The 20,325-nt window shown below is 51.1% G+C and overlaps 1 protein-coding gene across 1 annotated transcript in view; it reads right to left on the bottom strand.

Moving 5' to 3' along the window:
• Window positions 1-3,860, bottom strand: part of TMEM278 (transmembrane protein 278) — a 43,686-nt gene extending 39,826 nt beyond the window's left edge. Inside the window, exon 1 of the mRNA XM_074975114.1 lies at window positions 2,460-3,860. Within this exon, the coding sequence (XP_074831215.1) occupies window positions 2,460-2,729 (270 nt within the window). The 5' untranslated portion in view covers window positions 2,730-3,860. The remainder of the gene's footprint in view (window positions 1-2,459) is intronic.
• Window positions 3,861-20,325: the final 16,465 nt, after the last annotated feature.

Raw genomic sequence — 20,325 nt, 5'->3', positions numbered from 1 at the left:
AAGAACTTCCGTGCGGAATAAGGTTGGTTTGCTGTAGACCCGTGTGTCAAGGTGAGATGAGAAGAGATGGGAAGTGCAGCAGATGTAGCTGTCATGTGCTCAGCAAGAGCTCAACTTGCAACCTGCCAGTGTCTCAGGAGGGAAGAACACTATATGGGGGGGCATGTGTGGTTCACCCACATGAGCCCCCCCAGCACCTGAGGGCCATGGGAGCTGTGCAGGGGTCAGCTCACACCAGGAAGGACAAGCTGAGCCGAGCTGTTCGGGTCACAGGGGCTGGAGACTTCCAGGTTCATTTGGATGTTTGAGGGGGACAAACAGACTTGCCAGGCAATCTCCCCACAAGCTCCAGGGAATCCCCTTAGTATCCTGAAGGCTGCTGGGGGAAGGATCTTGTGAGTGTCAGGACTCGGGGATGCTGTTGTTGGGGCTGGGGGATGAGGGTGTGACACGGGGGATGGCATGCTTGCCGGCTTCTTCTCTGGGTGAACAAAGCTCAGCCCAGCCGCATTCCCATTCCCCAAGCAGGGGCTGAAGTTTGCAAACACATCTGGCCTTGACCCCACAGCTCAGAGACGGGAAGCTTCACACAGCTCAAGGGAAAAGCCCTGTGTCCAGGTCACTGGGGCTATTGCAAACCTCTCCTCAAATGCCACAGAGAGGGGATCTTTCACTTCCCCCTTTTCAGCCCCAAAGGGACCTCCATGTTAACATCTCATCCAAAGACTAGCACCCGTCTAGTCCTGCACTGAGTGCCAGGGCTGGGTAGGAGCCTAACCTCTGAGGCAGGGGTGAGACCCCCTGCGGCACTGCGGGGGAAGTCCCATCAGCTACTGAGCCCTAATAGGAGAGAGCATCCCAGAGAACTGCTTTAACCCTTTCACTGAGGGCATTTTGCAGATGGCCAGACAAAGGAATCCACAGGACAAGTGCCATGTGTGTGAGCCCAGGACTGCCTCATCATGCAACCTGCACACACGGCCTCTGTTAAATCTGCATGTCAGAGAAGAAATCAGCACTGAAAGAAGCAACGGTTATGTATGCTGAATAAATGGTAAAGAGCGTCATGCATCCCCCTTGGCCTGGCCCTTTTACACCAGTGTGCACCGGGTGTAAAATGCAGCCCTTTAGGCAGAGGACCCCTGTGCGCTCACGCCAATGACAACACAAGGCGAAAAGCCACAGAGGCTCAGGGCTCTACATTCGCACCTTGGCTCTTCGCTGGCTCACTGGGCGACACGTGTAACTTGGGTGCTGCCTGACCTGGAAGGTGGGTGCACGGGATGTCTGTCAGGTGCTCTGCGAGCCGTAGATCAAAGGACGTATGGAATTCTGGTGCACTATGTTTCTCTATCATGCCCTGTGAATGGGAGTCACCCCACATGCATCCAGCAGAGGGGACCCCCTCGAATGCACAACAGGCTGCAGGGCAATGTAAACCCCAAAGGTCCACCTGTGTGTCAGCTGTGTGCCCCAAATTGCCATGATCTTCTGTGGGAGCTTTGCCCGAGTGGGGAGTGCTTTGCTGTAAAATCTCTTTATGAATCAGTATGGCCAGCTTGTCAGCCCGCTGTCCACGGAACAAAATCCTGCAGCTGGGGACGGACAGGGTAAAGGTGAGATTTCTTTGTCAAGATTCAAGTATTGGTGTAGCGGGAACTTGAAATCTCAAGCCGCAGAGGCTGGATCTAAACTCTCTGCATGCAGGAGAGGGGATGCTTGCTTGCCCCAGCGCACGGGGTTTATCTAATCCCACCCCTCACGCCAGGCTCGGAGGGGCCTGGCCCAAGAGTACAACCGGGTTTTTTTTCGCCTAGGAAATATTTTACTAGTGGGGAAAAAAAATCTGTTGTTTCTATCCTAGGAATCGACTTAAAACCAAGCCAGCTCAAGCGAGGACTCTGGGGTGGGACTGGTTATTCTAGAAAGTTGGTCTCCAGCTTTTTTTATTCCTTAGGTTCTTACCAACCCCGTGGCTCCCACCCGTGAATCCCACCTTAGTGGCCTCTGCTCAGAGGAGAATGCAAGGAGCACCTGGCAAGGGTTCAAATAAGGACCTGATCCAACACCCAGCGAAGTCAAAGGACAGACTCCCAGAGATTTGGATGGGCTTTGGATCAGGCCCTACAGGGGACCTGTTGCTAAAGTCAGTTCTCCTGGGCGACTTGGAAGCAGTTACAATGGCTGGTGTGCAAAGGTGTCACACCCCAGAGCACATTCTGTCTGTCTGTCCATTTGTCCCTCACCTCCACTGACTCAGACACACACACTCCCCCCCCCCCCCCCAACCACATCTTTGGAAAACTAAGCTAAAGCTCAGCAATCCCAACCTGGTTTTTAAAGCCACTGTCCCGCCCTCTTTCCTCAGAGGAGCTCAGTCAAGAATCCCAGGGAAGCCAGGGCCCTGTCCTGGCTCGGGGTGCCAAGGCCCACGCAGGGGCCGGGCCACGCTCACTTACCCGGGAGTGGCACTGGAAGCCGAAGTACACCACCACGATCGTCGGCAGCAGCACGACTGCAAAGATGGTGACCACCAGGAGCAAGTTCACGAGGAAGACCAGAGAGTTCGTGGCGACGATCAGCAGGGTCCAAGCCCAGCAGCAGCAGGTGCTCCGGGGCTCCAAGGGAAGAAGCTGGTCGTCCATGTCGTAAGGAGGGAGGCCGGGGATCATCCGGGACGTGTCGGACAGATTGTCCACTTCAAAGTCCTCGATCTCCTGGTCAGACATTCTCAGAGGAGTTTCTTTACCCTTCTTTCCCTTGTTCTTTTTTCCTGCCTTTGCTGTTGGCCACGAACCCGAGCGTGGAGCTCTGGGGCTTTCCTTTCTCAGCCGGAAGCCAGCAGAGAAGGGCTAGCCAGACACCAGCAAGGACCCTAGAGATGGAATGGCCCTACCGGGCCACCTGGTGCACCCCAGCCTGGCCAGGGCAGGATCATGCCCTGCAGTATATTCCCCAGCACTGCCTCTCCTCCAGTCTGAGAACAGAGCTGCACCTGCTGGAAGTTTGGTCCGGAACCAGCTATGGGCTATCGCTTTGCTTTTGAATCCACGGTGTTTCCTTATTTTCTCTTGCACGCTCTCTCTGTCTTCGGGGGCTCTTCCTTATGGGGATACGGTCCCAAGGAGTTCCCAAGAGTTTCTGCCCTAGCTTGGATCTGCTGCACGGCTCTGGAGATAGCCTAGTAGTCCTGCTGGCTAAGAGTGTCAAGCTCAGGCCCTCTCAGAGATTGTTCCTTGACTTTGAATCATCTATTTGTGGCCAGTATCCCAGAACCAAGTAATTACCCAACTTTCTTCCAATTGGCGTGCCTGGTTAAAAGAACAAGCGGGAGCAGCTTCTCCCTCGCCCTGTTGGAAACCCTGCCTGCGCTGTGCAGTGCCGAAAGCAAAGAGACACAAGCTGACTGGAGCAGCGTGTGTGGTTTCGGTGCACACCGCTGTCTGCATTCGCAGGCACTCAGACAGGAGCAGCGTCTTCCCTTCTGAGCTGGCTCTGGAGCTGTGCAATGCTGCACTGTTCATACTGCTGGCTCTCGAGTGGCTTTATCAGATTTCCTTCCTGTGCTAGCCAATCCTTTGCAGCTTGTTTCTCCACCCCAGCCACTTAGCACGCAGTGCCTGGGTACCACGCTCTCCCCACCTTCCCAGGTTAGGATGGTCTTTTTTGACACTGAAATTGCTCTGTTCTCAACTCTCCGGCCACAATTTCTTTGCAGATAAAAGACTAGGATACTGTAACAGACGATAATCATTGCACCTCCTAGACAGGGATCTCAGCATGCTCTGCAAACGGTAACTCTCTTTTAAGGCAACAAGAACTGCAATGAGGTCTTTTTGCTTGGCTCGTGATCAACCCCATGTAAAGAAATGGAGATTGTCTCTCCTGATGATCTTTAGCACTTATATTGCACTTTACATACATGCTATCAGCACGCCGGGAGCAAGGAAACATCCCCACTGAACAGATGGGGAAACTGAGGCAAACACCAGTTGCATATCTGGCCCAAGGTGAACTGCTAATCAGTGGCATAGCAGGGAGTGGAATTCAGCAGTGCTGGAGTGCAGCTCGATGCTCGTTCCTTTGAACCACTTTGCACTGGACCGAGCAGACAATGCAAAGCTTGTGTGAGATCAACCATTACATACAATGCTTCAAAAATAAATGTGGTTTCTAAGATACAGACTAAAGTTCGTCAGGAAATGATTATTTTTCCTCCAGGAAAAATGTCAAAATTCCTGCGGTGATTTCCAGCCTTTGATATAAACTCAAACATTTTTCAACAAAAACAAATGTTTTGCGTGGAAATTTCCATGCTGGCAAAAAAGCCTTTTTCTGTTGGAAATAAACATTTTGATGACAAATCTTTGACCCGCTCCCACACAGGTGTCTTTGACCCTGAGAACTCTCTTCGTCTTTTCATTGGTACTCTGAGCCCCTGTGGCATTTCCAGCGGCTATGGGGATGAGTGTCACATATTAGGACTGGATAGAGTAGCCAGAGTTTGCTGGGAGGTGCTGGCCAGAGAGCCTTATCAGCCAGCTGGAAGCCTGAGAAGTGGCTGCAGGACCCTTTGGGGATGGGGACACTGGAAAGCTCAGGGAGGGAATGGGGAATAACAGTTTGATTGGCACAGGGGAGAAAAGAAAAACCAGGCTGTCGCATGCGTGGGCTCAGAAATGGGTTGTGCCTCACACAGCTAAGCTGTGGGAGCAGAGAAGTGTGTAGCCTTCTGTCTCAACTTCCTAGAGTCCTCGGTCTTTTCGGCACTCACGTGTGTGAACGCAGATGAAGGACATGATATCGGGTTCTCGGAACAAGTGCTGTCTCCCCAGCAACAGCACCCCTTTGACTTTCCTTGCTCCTCATGCTGAGGACTTGTCTTGGGCATGATTCTTACAGGAAAGCACCTTGCGTTCCTGGGAGGCTCCCCTCGAACAGCTCCATGCTTGAAATCCGGGCCAGACGAGGACTGCCCGAGCGTGAGTCGGAGCCACGCTCAGAAGGAGAAGCGCCCTGCCACGGGGCGTTCTGCACACCCAGGCTTCTGCCTGGAGAGTTCCAGGGAGCAGCAGCATACCCAGAGAGCAGCTCAGTTGCAACAGCTGGGTTATCCCAAAGGCAGGGCTGCTAGAGAGAGGCAGGGTTTGAGCCACCCCAGTGCAAAGTGCCGGCTTTGCATTCTCACCACTTATCTGTGGTACTCTTCGTTACTTGTATTAATGAAAATCAGGGCCCCTCTGTGCTAGGTGCTGTACGTACACATAGTGGGACAGGCCCCGCCCCCAAAGAACTTGCCTCCTAGACAAGTCAGCCAAAGGAAGGATCATTATCCCCCTTTTACAGGTGGGGACGGAGGTGCGGAGAGATTAGTGACTTGCCCAAGGCCACGCAGAGCTAAGCATTGAACTCCCATCTCCTAGTCGAGTGCCTGGATCACAAAGCCATAGATTTCCCCCATTAAATGTTGCAATTACAGGGCCAAATGTGTGTAACACCCTTCCTGTGCAGCCAGGAAAGGACCTTGGTTATTCCCACTGTGTTTGTACGGCTCCTAACACAACCCTGCCCCGATTCCAACGGGGGCCTTTGGATGTTACCGCGAAAGACCATCTGGCTCCCACTCTGCTGCCATTAAGGCAGGAAACGGGTTATTTTGAAGAGAGGATGATTTTTTCTCACTGCTCATTTCAGTTGTTGGTGCTGAAGACACCGAATGATTCAGAGACCCCCTCACTTCCTGCTATGGATGCGATTGTTAACGGCTAAGTTGACCATAACATATACTGCACCCAGCAGGCCTCCCGCTCATCTGCTTGCAGCAGCTCTGTCGCAGAAGTCGAATTACAGTCGTGCCCTGGTGACAGCACTTGCCCTCTTGTGGAACTGAGGGTTCCTCTGAGACGTTTTGTGCTGGATACATTTTGGGTGAGAATATTTTGGAAACTGGGCCCAGGGCCTGATGGGGATCTGACTGTCTGGGCATAGAGCAAACTGACCTAGCTAATGCATCTTCACTAGCCATTTCCAGATTGCACAGATCTGTGCTGCACGACTGAGGCTATTGTCGGGTGAACTCGGCTACTCCGAGCTCCTGGCTCTTTTGGTAGAGAAGGGCCCTGGATGGGAGATCTGGAGCTGGATTCAGGATGTGGGGATGTTCTGAGCCCATGATAGGGAGCAGATTTCATACCCAACCTTCCAGGGGCTGGTGTAAATGACAGCAAAGGGAAAGGGCGCTAAAATTCCATGATGGCGCCTTTGCGACTCGACAGCAGGTAACCGAGCCAAGCAGCTGCGCATGCCCTGTGAGTGCTCCAAAGGGACGGGCAACTCACTCAGAAACGCTATCAGAGACTGCTGATTTGCTGCAGAAGGTAGCTTCTTTCCCTGTACTCGGGGGGATGCTGGGACGCACACGTACAAGGAGACCCACCAAGCCTACTGCACCTGTTTACAGCAGGTGGGATTTAATTATATCCCTATGGAGTCCTTTAAAAAAAAAAAAAGCTTTAAGGGCTTCTTAGGAAAACGCTGAGCCTGATTCTGCTTTAGTACGTGGGTATAAATCCGGCATAACTCCATTGAGCTGTGAACCTTCTGAGCCATCTCACTTTCTATGGTGACAATATAAATAACTATTTTTGAACACATCCCAGCAATGCCCATGTTGGCGGAGTGGATCACCTGGGTGTGGATCCCTCTGACTCATCCCACCCACCCTGACCAGGGCAGGCTGCTGGTAAATCCATTGGACTTGCTATGCCAGATCATCCCATTGGTCCATCTTACAGTTCATTTTGGAAAGAGCCACGGCAGAGGGTCTCATCAGGTCTCCGTTATCTGTCTAGAAACCCAGATGTTGGTGAGACTGTTTGTGCTACAGAAAACATCTCTCTCTTTCACAAGCCACTGCCAGCCAGCTCCTTGGGGAGCCACGCTATAGAATCGCTTTTAATGAGCTTGAAGGCAGGGAGAGGTGTGGGAGGAGATATGTCAATATCTAATTACTGTGCAGTGATCTGCATAAGTGCCTGGGAAAGTTACAAAGCTGAGCTAGTCTTCTGCAGTGTCTTCAGTTAATGGCTTTGCTGTGAAGTTAATTGTGCCTGTGGAGGGAAGGATGGTAGCGCTCACCAGGAGCACCGAGCTGACTTCCCAGCTTCTTCTTCTCTTTGGTGGATGGTGTTCGAGAGGCAGTTCTCTTGTGAGCAGCTGCAGAGGCTATGCTTTGGCAAAGGTGATGCAGGATCAAATGTGGTTATTAGGGCTTCCCAGATAGTCGAACCAGCCACATCCAGACTACAGGGCTCCATCCCCCAATCCCAAAGGAGCAGTGGGGGAAGGCAATTTCAAAGGCTGCAGTAACCTGCTTTCCTCCTGAGAGCAAGAGCCGGGCAGAGGAGCCATTGTACCTTGGCGGGGTAACTGCTGGGGCCGATCCTGAAGTGGTGCTGTTTATGCAACCCCCCTTGCTTAGGGCTGTAGCTAAGGGGCCAGGCTAGTCCTCTCTCCACAGACAATCCCTGATTCTTTCAGTCTTCTCTCGCCTCAGCCCTGCAGGTGACACTGCAGCTAATTCAGCTGTTTTGCTTGTGATTATTTATCTTCGGTGTCAAGTTCTCTTCACATAAAACAGGTGCAACCACTCAAGGGATGGATTAAAAGCAGATGCTCAGACTAGCAGCACTGACACCAGCCTGAGACTCGATTTGTTCCAGCCGGAGTCTAATGGCGAATAAGATAAAGCATGCATTGCCAGCAGTGGATTAAGCCAGCCCTCCACGCATTCCGAACTATCAGTCTGGACAGTGCCCAGCTGTCCGGAGAGGAATGGGAGAGTGAAAATAAAAGGGAATTAAGAAAGTGTTTATTTGAACAGCAACCGTAAGGCAATGCCCCTGCCTGAGGAGAGAATTTTCAGCGGTAGGGCACAAACCGGCGATCCAGATTCAATTCTCTGCTCCACAACTGACTTCCTGAGTGGCCCTTGGGTAAGTGGCTTAGACTCCCTGTGCCTCAGATCCCCCTCTGGACAATGGGGACAACAGCATTGTCCTGCCTCATCGGGCTCTTGTGAGGAAAATACAGTAAAGACTGTGAGGAGTTCAGATACTACAGAGACCATACAAGGACCTAACACAGATAAACATCAGCTGCTGGGATCAGACTCAGGACCTGTCGGTCTACAAGCATGAGCCTCTACTTCCTGAGCGAAAAGACCTTCCTCTCTTAGCTCAAGGGCTGTGGTATCTCATCAACTAAACCCAGATCTCCTCAGCTGTAGCCCAGTACCCCATGACAAGAGCAGCTCTGATTTAACAGCTTAGATTGACTGTTCTGCAAAAAACGCAGATAGATTTTTATAAGTCAATAAATTCTGTAAATGTTAAAGACATAACAATAAAACAAGTAGCTCTGCTCATGTTACTTAGAGCACTTCCTGGTGGGTGCCCAAGCCTGTGAGCCAGGCCTCCTGCGTTCCACTCCTGGCTTTTGTGTCCTTAGTCAAACCTCCCTAGTGAGTATCATTTATTATTTGTATTGCAGTAGTGCCTAGGAGCACCAGTCATGGACCAGGTCCCCCCTCTACTCGGCTCTGTACAGACACAGGCCAAAACTACTGTCCCCCCAAAGAGCTTACTGTCCCCCTCTACTCGGTGCTGTACAAACACAAAACAAAAAGATGGGCCCTGCCCCAAAGTGCTTAGTTACTCATCTGCCAAATGGATGTGAAGTATTTAGCTCCCTGTAGACGTACAAGAAGTGTAAAAGTGCAACAGGGAACAATACTATGCGGCAGAGATGGGCTAGGAGCCCTAAAAGGTCTTTTCCCTTTGTAAAGTCTACAATGCCTCATGGGGATGATAGGAAGCTTAATTCTCTAAGGTGCACCTCTGTGAGATCTGACCAGCTTCTGAGCCTCCCTAACAGGAGTCAGGTGAAGCAAGTTAGAAATTACTGAGTTTGGCTGCGATAGTATGTTGCCAACAGCTGAACATGTCGTATTTGCATTTTCACTAACTTGTCATTTTCCTGCTGAGCCGATGTTCTCTTGTGCCATTTCCAGGCTAGCATTCCTCCCTGCGCGGGAGCCAGCGTGCGTTTTATTTCCAGAGACACAGATCTGCCCCGCGTTGAATGAAATAGGCACACAGAAGCCTTTGCCGTGCACACAGCCGAGGGGATAGGAGATGTCCATCAGGACTGTCTGACATCTGGAGAGTGACGGATTACCCTGTGCGAGGCTATGTCCTTGAGCGGTTGATGGGTATTCAAATACAAAGCAAGAGCAATTGACATCAGGGTCTCGAGTTTAAACCTAGGCTTTCAGATGACACGCTGAGCATGATACGAGTGCATCCTTGGACCTGAACAGTGGCAGATAGATAGGCAGGGACAGGCCTGGAGACAGAGTGAAAGAGAGAGAGGGAGTAGTGACCAAAAATACCAACATCCAACGGCCGTTTGGTGGCCTCCATAGATGAGTCAGCATGTTCAGTGACATCACAAAAACAACTGTTACAATTGGCTGCTAGCTGTTAGGAGTCTCCGCTGGGAGGCCAAGGATTGGGTGGGCCATAGAGACTGAACTCCTTCCATCTTCCATCGGTGGGATCTCCCAGGCCGAGCCACACTGATGGGGCCGACCAAGTGTGCGGGAAAGTGTGCGGGTCTGTCACACGGACCCCTTTCCTCACACCGTCCAACCAAGACCTCACTAGCACTGGTCAAAACCCCAGGAGAACACTTCATCATCTTTTTGAAATGGCTTGCCATATTTTTCAAAATGAAACATTTAAAAAAAACAACAACCCAACCCTGGAATCTTTTTAAAACTTAAGCCCAGCTCTGCCTTGTTGGTTGAAAACCAAAGGAAAAATGTCCCCCAAATGCCATCAGCCTGTTTCCCAGTTATCATATTTAACACTGAAATATTGAAACGTTTCAGCCAGAACCAGCCCAAGCACTTTCAATGGATTCAAACCAGCAGCTCGGCTGGAAGACCCATTTCTGTTTTAATCTAACTGCGAACCTTGGAACAGCTCGGCTTAGCCAATCAATTTACCAGGAGACGGAGAGAAAATTGCACAATGCCCTGGTAACCGCTGGCTCCTAAGTGAGCAGCGGACTCAATTGCACTGGCTGACCTAGGAAATCATTTCCCTAATAGTCTTTGCCAAAGTGCCGGAGGCATAAATCTATTAAACACATAGAGTGTAGGGGTGGGTAGTTGGTTTCTTTAGCAGGGAATTCATTTTGAAACAAAATTTCCCATCTCTTGGCAGTGAGGAGTAATTCAAGGTTTGGAGAGAGAAATGATTCAGAACAATCCTGCTATTATATGTCAAGTACTCCTAATTGCCGTAATTCAGGGTGCTGGTTAATTCTCAGTTCATCCTCTTTGTCTTTAGGACAGGCTCCTGGGTACAGTGACACTTGCAGGGAAATCTCCATGTGTTAATAACTTTTATCCAGCCAGGCTGCCAATAGAATCAGCAGGAACTGGTCAACAGAAAATGAGAGGTGAAATACTAACAGAAATGATACCACCCGCCCCACTTGGAGGAAGGGCTCAGCGGGAGAAGGGGAGAGTAGAAGTGCTTCCATAATGCTTCAGGGCAGGGCTGAGTTGGGAACACAGGGTGGGGGGGGAGGGGGAGGAAGGCAGAGGAACCCCTGTAATGCAGCACACAGCGGGGGAATGACTTGGAGCCCTTTGCAAAGCCACTGAGGCCTAGAGCCGGGTGAAACTTTCCTACCAGGTCTGGAAACCAGGCAAAACTTGAAGCCCCAACCCATGAGTTGCTGAAGTTGGCAGCCATGGGCCAGCTCCCTCTCCACTGGCTCCAGGAGGCATGTTTCTTTCTAGGAGTCAAACCGTAGGGGACGGGGAGTTGGCCAGTTGCCCTGGTTTTCTGAACCTGAAACTTACGGGGAAACTTCTGGCAAGTGGAACCCCACCTGTATTACTGCGGATTGCACAGCTCTAACTGGGACCCCCGTCCCAGCACGCCCGTCCCTGTCCCACGCACACAGACCTCACAGCACCCCAGGTCTCATTGCCACCCTGCCATGGGGAGTGCTCCAGCCTGGGTTCAGCCACTGGGTCTGCCCCGGAAGGTTTGGTGCCTTAATTGAATCAGCTCTTCTCAGTCGCGGCAGCTGACTGACAGTGTCAAAGAACATCTACAGCTGAACTCCCCAAGGCCCTTTAGCTTTACAGGTTAATTAAGCAGAGCTGTAAAGAGCTGCACAACCAGCGTGTATCCAGCCCATCTGGCTGGAGTGAGCACGGAAGTGAAGAGAGTCGCTCTGGAACCAGACAACCTCTGCATTCGGAGGGAGGCTATTCAGGCTTCCAGCTCAGACAGGTCTCTCACCCAGCCAGATTTATGCCAAGGCTTTATTCCTGAGCCCTCAGGGACCTGGGTCTTGCCCAGCCCTGTCCACATGCACAAGGGGAGCCAGTGGGCTGGACACAATCCTCTTGGGCAAGAGAGACACGACACCCACTTGCTGCTACTGGGAACCTCCCTAAAGGGGCCGGATCATGCTCCAACCCGGCACACCCCCCCTAGGACCCAGGAGGAACTGTGGCCGAGCCAGAATTCTCCCACAGATTCCCAACCCCACACGGTGTGCAGGGGGTATAACGAAATAAGCAGCATTTTTACATAAGCAGAGGCTCTAACACGCCCCCCCCCCCCGCACTCAGCCAGCAGCCCGTGTAACCCCCACACTGTGGGGTTCTGTCCCATCGAGGGATGGACTGGGCCATCCTCCCGAATCCTGTGAGTGATGGGAGCTGGGAGTTAACCCCGCGCCTGCTGCACTTTCTTGGCCAGCTCACCCAGGACTGAGTCGGACCCAGAGCTAGAGTCCCCTCAGGTGATCTGAGCCCAGTGGCGGGCCATCCTCTGGTGTGTCCTGCCAGGAGGAGACGGAGCTGGTTACAGAAAAGCTGAGTCAGGGAAAGGCAGCTGTTTTCCAGCCTTGTCTGGGCATCAGGCATCGAAACAGAGCACTGACTGCAACCTACCTGAGCTTCCTCAGGCATCTCTCCACTGGGCAGGAGCGCCACAGAGAGGGAGAGGGCGGTGGGAGTTAATCAAGCGCACCCGGACCCCCCAGTGCTGCCCATGGCGTTCTGCAATCCAGCCCACGTACAGCGCAGCAGCCCGAAAAGCCTGCGGCTCCCAACGCATGGAGCACTGCATGCAGGTGCCTTTGGTCGGAACCCCTTCATATTAAAGGCGGGCTCGGCTGTACTCTGTTCCATGCAGCATGCCGTGATGTGGCCCTCAATCGGGAAAGGTCTGAGCACCAATCTCCAAGCCACAAGGGTCATACACTTCCTTCTCCCGGGCCTGGTTCGAAGCCCCTCGAAGTCGATGGAAAGCCTCCCTCTGACTTCCAAGAGCTTTGGCTCAGGACTATAAAGACTGCAGAGAAGGAAGCTTTTAAAGCAGGGACAGAGGCAATCAGCTCCCCTCTCCCCCTTCACCCCCCAGCCCTGCAGAATGGGTGGATGGAGAGAAGCATAAACTTGGCAACGCAGCTGCACGATCTCTCGCCCACAAGTCTCTAAAATATGTCCCCGGATCAATCCAGCCCTCCAGGGGGAAATGACTATCCGAGACATCCTGCTCGGAGTCACTGCACCGGCCGTGCACAGCGTTAATATGGCCCCGAATCAGAGCATAAAACGAGACGGTGCTGGGGGGCAATAAACGTGATGAACTGCCTAGGCCAAGCGTTTATTGTGCCTGTGTAATGGCCCCCCCGTGATTTAAGCATGTAATATTGTTTGGGGCTGAGTTGTGACCTCTAACCATGGCAAGGACAACTGTTTAGTGGAAAAGGCTCATAAGCACACTGGCAAAAACTACGGGGTAACAGTGAAGGCGCGGGCTTAAATCAAAGAAAAGCTGGAAAGGCAGAGCGCAGTGGCCCTGACTGTGTCTATATATCACCTCTGCTGTGCCATGGTATTGTAGATCCACAGTCCAGTGTAGTGGGGCTTACCGTTGTGTATAGCCCTCCCTCCGCATCACAGTCCTTTGCAGCCCCCCCGGCCCCTTGGAGCTTCTCACCGCTGTCCGCACAGCCCTCAAATGAGACTTACCCCTGCTCCATGCAGGGCTCTCACGCAGCCCATCTGCCTAGGAGCTCCGGAGAGCTGCCCTCCTTCAGCATCCTTCCCCTTCCTAGGCACTGCCAGATGGGCTCAGACCCGTGGTTCACCTAGCCCAGCATCCTGTGACCAGTATCAGATGATTCATAGCCCGGTATAAGAAACCTTGGATTGGCTGCTCTGGGATAACCTGCCCACAGACACAATTTCTTCCTCAACCCCAATGATTAGAGGTTGGCTGAAGCCCTGAAGCATGAGGGTTTAAGGCGCAATTCCTCAAAGGTATTGACATCAATGGGAGTTAGGGTCCGAAACACCATTTAGTTCTGGGCCTAAATCCCTTCCACAACTTGTGTCTTGGTTGGCTGGTTTTTCATCTGTATTATTCTAATGGGTTATTCTTGTGAGTCATATCAGTGTCTGAACCTGGTCTAAAGCCTGCTAAGCACTTGGCTTCAACAACACCTTGTGGCAATGAGTTCCGCAGACTGGAACAGGGGTCTGCATAAAAAATCAATTACTGTGGTTGCCACTAGTTGGCATCCTTGCTGGTAGTCTCAGCAGAGAGGATTGAAGAAGCCCTGGAGACTAATTAGGCTCTCACCTTTAACTGGGAGTGGGGGCACTCCAGGGCAGGGCTGAGGGTGGCACTTTGGCAGGTGCGAGGGGTGTGAAATGGTGAGGGAAAAGGAGGCCTTGCCATTGCTAGGATTGAACCTGCTCTGTAGATACACAGAGGGTATCAGTCCTAGATCTGTCACCCCATCACACCACTGGCTTCAATTTAAAAAAGAGAGACTATCTTAGCAGTACTGTGCCAAATCCACATGGCACTGCTGCTGGGATAGCCCGTACAATGCGTATAAAGCTTCCACTGAGCTCTCTGCATGCGCACTGTGATGCAGTCAGCTCCCCTGGCAGCTGGCTGGGGAAGGAAGGAAAAACAACAACAAAATCAAGATTTCTGGGTTGATTTATTGACCAGCTGTCAGCCAGGGAGCCCCAGGAAAGAGGAGCCTTTGTTTCCATCCGATTCTGCCAGATGCTTGTGCAAGCTCATTACAAAATCTCCCTTTGGGGTGATTTAGGTGGCTACGAAGGTCAGGACAACATGAGTAACATCGGCTTTTGAGGATGAACTGGAATCCACCGTTCTGTCCCAGATCCTAACCCTTACTTGGCCACCCGCTAGCACTGCTGCGAGGGGAATCTTCTGTGCTGTGGATCCCTGGGGTGTTTCAAGCTTCAGGAGCCAGAACAAAGTCCAGCCACCGCCCCAATCTCCGGCTCCCTAGGCACGTTCTCAGGGCACAGACCTTCTCTCTGGAACCCACTGTCCAGCTGCCTAGCCCCTCTGGGCGCAGCGCTGACCCTTCTGACTCTCCCATACCTGAACACAACCCTCTCCCAGAACTCCACCCCAATGGCGTGAAGCGTCTGGTGTACAGTTCAGCTCTCTCAGGGGCACACAGCAGTTGTGAAGCAGACAACACACACACACACACACACACATTTTGCCCAGTCTGACATCTTTATGCTCTTTTATCCTTATTCATGTAAAGCCCAGGAGAGCACAGATCATACAAAATAAAACGCAATGTCTCTCCCTAGCTCACCTTCCCTTGGGAGCCCCTGGGAGATCATCTGCGTTCCATCAGGCAGGCAGGTCCTCCACCTCCTTGTCTACCCTGCCCCTGCAGGCTCCTCCCTTATCTTAATCTGGTGCCTCCCCCCCCCCCCCCCCAAGCTCTCTGTCAGTCCCTTAGAACAGCTGGGATGTGGGATGACAAATCACCCACATCTGGAGGGTGACAGCCATAAATTAATCATCCTCCCAAGCACACTCATCCCACATCCCAGCCTTAACCGGAAGGGGATGACAGCGTGGTTGGAAAGAAATGGACGGAAGGAGAGGGTCAAAGCGAGGAAGTAGAGAAGACTAAGGAGGGTAGAAATGGAGGGAAGAGAGATCAGATGGTGGGGATCATGAGAGGATAGATAGATAGATAGATAGATAGATAGATAGATAGATAGATAGATAGATAGCCCCACTCCAACTCTCTCTTGCACACTGTATCATGCAATGGTCGGCTAAAGCAATTCCACTGTCATTAGTGAGAATGCCACACAACCAGCAGAGCAGAATATGGAGCACAGATCCCCCGGGCTCATGAGGAAGGAGAAATTTGCATTTATTGGGCCACTTTCTGCTCTCAAGCACACTGGTGAAAATCCTGAGTAACTCTGCTGAAGCCAATCAAGCTGGTCCGAATTTACAGCCCAGTTTTCAGCCCCATTTATGCCAAATATGCAGGTACTAACTGTGGACATCTTCAAACTCAAAGCCAATAGGATCCTCTGTTTCAAACACAATTCCAACGACTTTGACAATTGGCTGGTAATTAAAGTCTGGGAGATTTAATGGCCCACGATAGATGAGAGGACTGGCTAATATACAAAATATGAGAGTGCTCTGTGGAGCGAGAACTGCATTTAGTTGTATTGAATTCAATTACAATTGTAATGGATGAGTTCAAGTGTGACTTTATTTGTGTTTACAATGCGGCCCGGGAGCTCCCGAAGGCAGAAAAATGCAATGCCTGGAAAGGATTCAAAGAGAACAAAACCACCCCCTTGAATCTCACATGTTGACCTCAGACACCATCCCCAGACACGACATCCAGGCCCAGGTGGGCTGGTTTGGCTAAAGCGAGGATCCCCTGAACCTCTTTCCCAAATTCTCACTGAATCGGTGCTCTGAGGTCTCCAACCCTTGAGTCTGGGGGAGCTGTGCTGAGGTGGGGGGCGAAGGTCACTGTGCACCTCTTTTATGCTTCCCTGCTCTCTGGAGGGTGATCCCCCCAGCACAACACAGAGCAGCCTTAAGGGGCCAGGGCATGGTAGTGCTCAGGTCATGCCGCCTTCCCCTGACCATGCCCTTGACATCCCAAATCTGGGGGGGCCTAGGAGGGAATGGCATATAGCTGGCTATACCCGCTGTATACCACCTAAGGATTCCCTTCGGCAGCATGTGCAGTTAGGGCAGCTTTATGGCCACTAGAGCGGTGCACAGACGCGTTGATCAGGGGCCAGGAATTGTCCCTCTGGTTCTGATTTTCAGCTGTCTCGGCACGTACTGACTCCTGCAGGCACCGAGGCAGAAGCAGTGCCATCCCATCGGGAGGCCTGCAGGGTTGACCGTTCTGACCTGACCTGACACAGGAAGCTCTTGTCAGATTTCCGGCCCAGTTTTCCAGCCCTGTTTAGTTTCCCATAACACAAAACCCAAGGAGACGACCTGTGAACCTGAAAGGCAGCAGCTCTAGTGCTGGTGAAAGGAAATGCATGCATTGCCCAGCGCATCAGACACATCGTGATGGCCATTTCTGCTGCTGTGGTCACGGCGCAAAGAGGGCAGGAGCAACTGACTGCTCAGTGAACAGACCCATTTAGCACAGACATGCGGTACTGGGGATCACGGTCAGTTCAGCTGCCTTCCCAGATCCTGTAGGAACGCAGCAACGGCCAGGGAAAGATTTGTTGCATTCTTTCCTTTCCAACACACTGAGACTATCTGCTTCTGTTGGCTGACCGCTGGCACTGCCGTCCAGCTGGCCAGGCTGGACTGAGGGGCTGTAAGTGAAGGTGTTTAAAATCAGTAATCTCCAGCTGGCCACGTGTTTGCCGAGACCCAGTTCGAGCTGTGAACGCAGCCCAGTCTTGGTTTGTAGCTGTCAGTTGTTGCTTTATGAGCCTGCCCGCAATCTGCAACTTTGTCACATACCCCAGGACAGCAGCAGGGCTCTAAATCTAACTTCAATCTGTCTATAATAGCACTGGGGCCATGAATAATGTACGAGCCCTTGACTTGCGATAAAACACTTATTTTTCCTCTCTAAGGACACCATAAAATAGTGTGTTCTAATGATTGCTTTATGGAAATGAAACGCTCACACTCGAAGTATATGAACTGTTGGAAGGATTACACCTCCCCACCCACCACCCCCACCCCCCGACAGGGCTGGGAGAGCAATAGATCAGTTTTATGAGGGTCTTATTAAAACCCTACATTGTCCTGGGATTTCAAAATAGTGAAGGTGCTTTTCTCCTCTCTTCCCTGCACCTGTTAATTCAGTGCAAGCAGGAGCTCTTGATGCTTCACCCTCAATGACAGCCATGGTCATGAAGCGATTTACATCCCTCCTACTCCTTCTGTTCCCTGGGAATTTATTTTATCTGCCATCAGACATGCCAGATCCGGGCGGAACCTGCAGCATTATCCTTCCCCAGCACATGCTGAGACCGCCGGCAACACTGACTGGCAAGTCAGCCAGGAGTCACATCCTAGCACTGCGCCTGCCCAGTGAGAAATTGACACAGGCAAAGGGTTAAGGGATGATACGAGTATCCACTGTGCCTCTCCATTTGTCTTTCCCTGCACACCAACGTGCCTCAGCTTACACCTGGAAGGAGCTTGCTGTGCTGGGAAGGGGAATTCAATATCCAAGCCCATTCACCCCCGGGCCTCTCCTCTGACTGCCAGCCAGGGGAACAAGCAGTGCCCATTTGGAGGATGTCTTTGGTGACACAGATCCCTGTCTTTTAGGAATGGCCTGGAGACTCCCTGAAGCATTCCACATAAGGCCACATGGCATAGCTGCTCCTCATTCTTGCCCTTAACCTGAGGCTCACCATGGTCCAGCTCTCTGTTCAGAGCCCATCTCTGGAACTTTGTCCCTGATTATATTCTGTGGACTCTCTGAAGTACTCAATGGAAGATTCTTGGTTCCAGCTGAGCTGTGCTCAGCACAAAACCTGAAGCGAGCGGGATATGGACAGATGGAGAACAAAAGTGGCTAAAAGCTGTCTTTTCACTCACCTGATCCCAGAAGCACCTAGAAGCCAGTTCAGAACCCTGGGTAAGTTAGAGCGGTCTCATGGCTGCTCTAGCACATGTAAGCTTATAACAAGGACTTTCCCCAGCTAGGATCTGGAACACAAGGCATTACAGTCATGCCCCCCATTCCCAATACTGCCCCTACACTGGGGTTCTGGGAGCAGGTGCCATAGAGCCAGCACTATGCAGAGGAGCACTGTCAGGGAGCAGGGCAAAGAGGCTGGAGCAGGCTCAGAGGGCCTGGCCAAGGTCCTTTCTGGGGAAGAGTTTTTTGGACCATTCCCTATCCCCCACTTCTCTTTTTCTTTTTTGGCTGTTTTCATTCATTTTTCATTCATTTTTTTTCCTGTTAAGTAGCTGGACCCTGGGACACCAGGTTCACTTCATTTAGAAAGTGGTTGCCTTCAAATGCAAACAGCTGTGGCTTGGGTGTCCCGGGGGGGCTGCATAGCCGCACTTTCCTCCTCTGCAAAGAGGCCAGGGGCTCCAGCCCAAATACGAACATCTACACTGCTGTTCTTAGCCCTGCAGCCCAAGCCCTGCGAGCCCAAGTCAGTTGACCCAGACTTGGAGCCGTGGGGTTTTTATTGCAGGTCAGAGTTGCCCTTTCAAGCTCTGTGCAATTGATCAAACATGTAAAATGCCTGCTAAATATTGCTGGGATCACTTCTATCGTGAACACAGTGCAGCTGGGATGCTGGCACTGGAAGCAGCACCATGCATATGACAGCCCCAGACACACTTTGTTTCTCCTTCCGCTTCCAAAAAAACCGGGCTGCTTTCCCTTCTAGAAAGGAGCTAATCTAGAAATGACCCAGAGAAGGCCAGGCAATATCTCTTCCCCCAGACCCTGCCTGCCTCTCCCATAAAATGTCACTGAAAAGGAAGGACTTCTCAAAGCAAATATTTGAGAAAACGAAATGTTTCAAGTTTCGTCAGAAAACCATAGTTTTTGTGAGAAGCAGACGTTTTTTGCAGAAGTTTCCGTTTTGTCCAAAAAGCCATTTTCCATTTTAAAAACCACCTTGACCAGCTGTACGACTCTCCAAGCCTCAGGCTTCCCCCTCTAGAACGAGGATAATGATACTTTCCCTTTTTTGTGCACCACTTTGAGATCAAAAGATAAAAAGTGCTAGGGAAAAGTTAAGGATTATTTATAGCTTCTCTAACAATCCCAGATCTGCCAGCATCCACAAACCCCTAGAAATCGCTCTCTATTAGTATTCCTTTCACATCGCCCACTGGTGAAAGGTTTGATGCTAACAAATGTTGTTCTGAAAGGTGTTGGTGCCTGAGTCTAATTTTATTTTATTTTTGACGCTGGGGGTTTATATTTAGGTAGACACTTGCAGCCAGATTTAGGGCTGAAATTTAGATTTTGAAAATATAAAAGGATGAGTGTGTTTAGGGGGAAATGAAAGGTTAAAAGCCCCTAAATATTTTAATCATTTAAACAAACAAACGAACTTTTCCCTTCTTTTCTTTCTCCCCCCCTCCCCCGCACTTCTTAATTATAATAGATCTGCCCAATGTTGCGAAGACACACATACCAATGCTGCTTCTGCAATAGACCCAGACAGAAAAGGAGTACTTGTGGCACCTTAGAGACTAACCAATTTATTTGAGCATGAGCTTTTGTGAGCTACAGCTCACTTCATCGTCTCTAAGGTGCCACAAGTACTCCTTTTCTTTTTGCGAATACAGACTAACACAGCTGTTACTCTGAGACCCAGACAGTGAAACTGACTGTGAGTTCAGTGTTAAACAGATCACTCTAGTTACCACATCCAAGCTGAGTGAAATGTAGAATTTTTTTTAGAATAACACAGACGGTGAAAAATTCATTCGATTCCTAAGCCTGTTTCAGCCTGGTTATTCTAAGCTGTTATTAGAAACAGATTTGTGCATTTATGTTTAATATGAGTTTTGTGACAAGAGAATGTCCCTTTCAAACTGTGCTTTGGAAACATAGCCCATGCTTTCAGGAATCCCATTAGCAAATTACAGAGCTGGCCAAATGGCAGCTGAGATATTACAGTCCTTACTACAGCTGGCCCAGTCATGTCATGATCTGATCCGTCACTCAGCTCGGAGAGAGCACCGCCTAGAGCCTCTGTGCAGGGGTAGGGGCAGAGAGGCTGTCCCCCGGTTGTCATGGGGGTGAGGCAGGAGGGTTTCACTCAGCAAGGCCACACCAGTGATACCGTGTGGACTCGACTTTACAGGCATTGCGTCCCGGCCCCTTTGTGCCGACGAGGCAGCCACAGAGCAGCGTACCGCAGTGGCGTAG

The sequence above is a fragment of the Natator depressus genome, chromosome 18, assembly GCF_965152275.1.
Source record: "Natator depressus isolate rNatDep1 chromosome 18, rNatDep2.hap1, whole genome shotgun sequence".
Classification (NCBI taxonomy): Eukaryota; Metazoa; Chordata; order Testudines; family Cheloniidae; genus Natator; species Natator depressus.
Note: the sequence above shows the minus strand (reverse complement) of the source record. Positions and strands in the feature narration are given on the sequence as shown.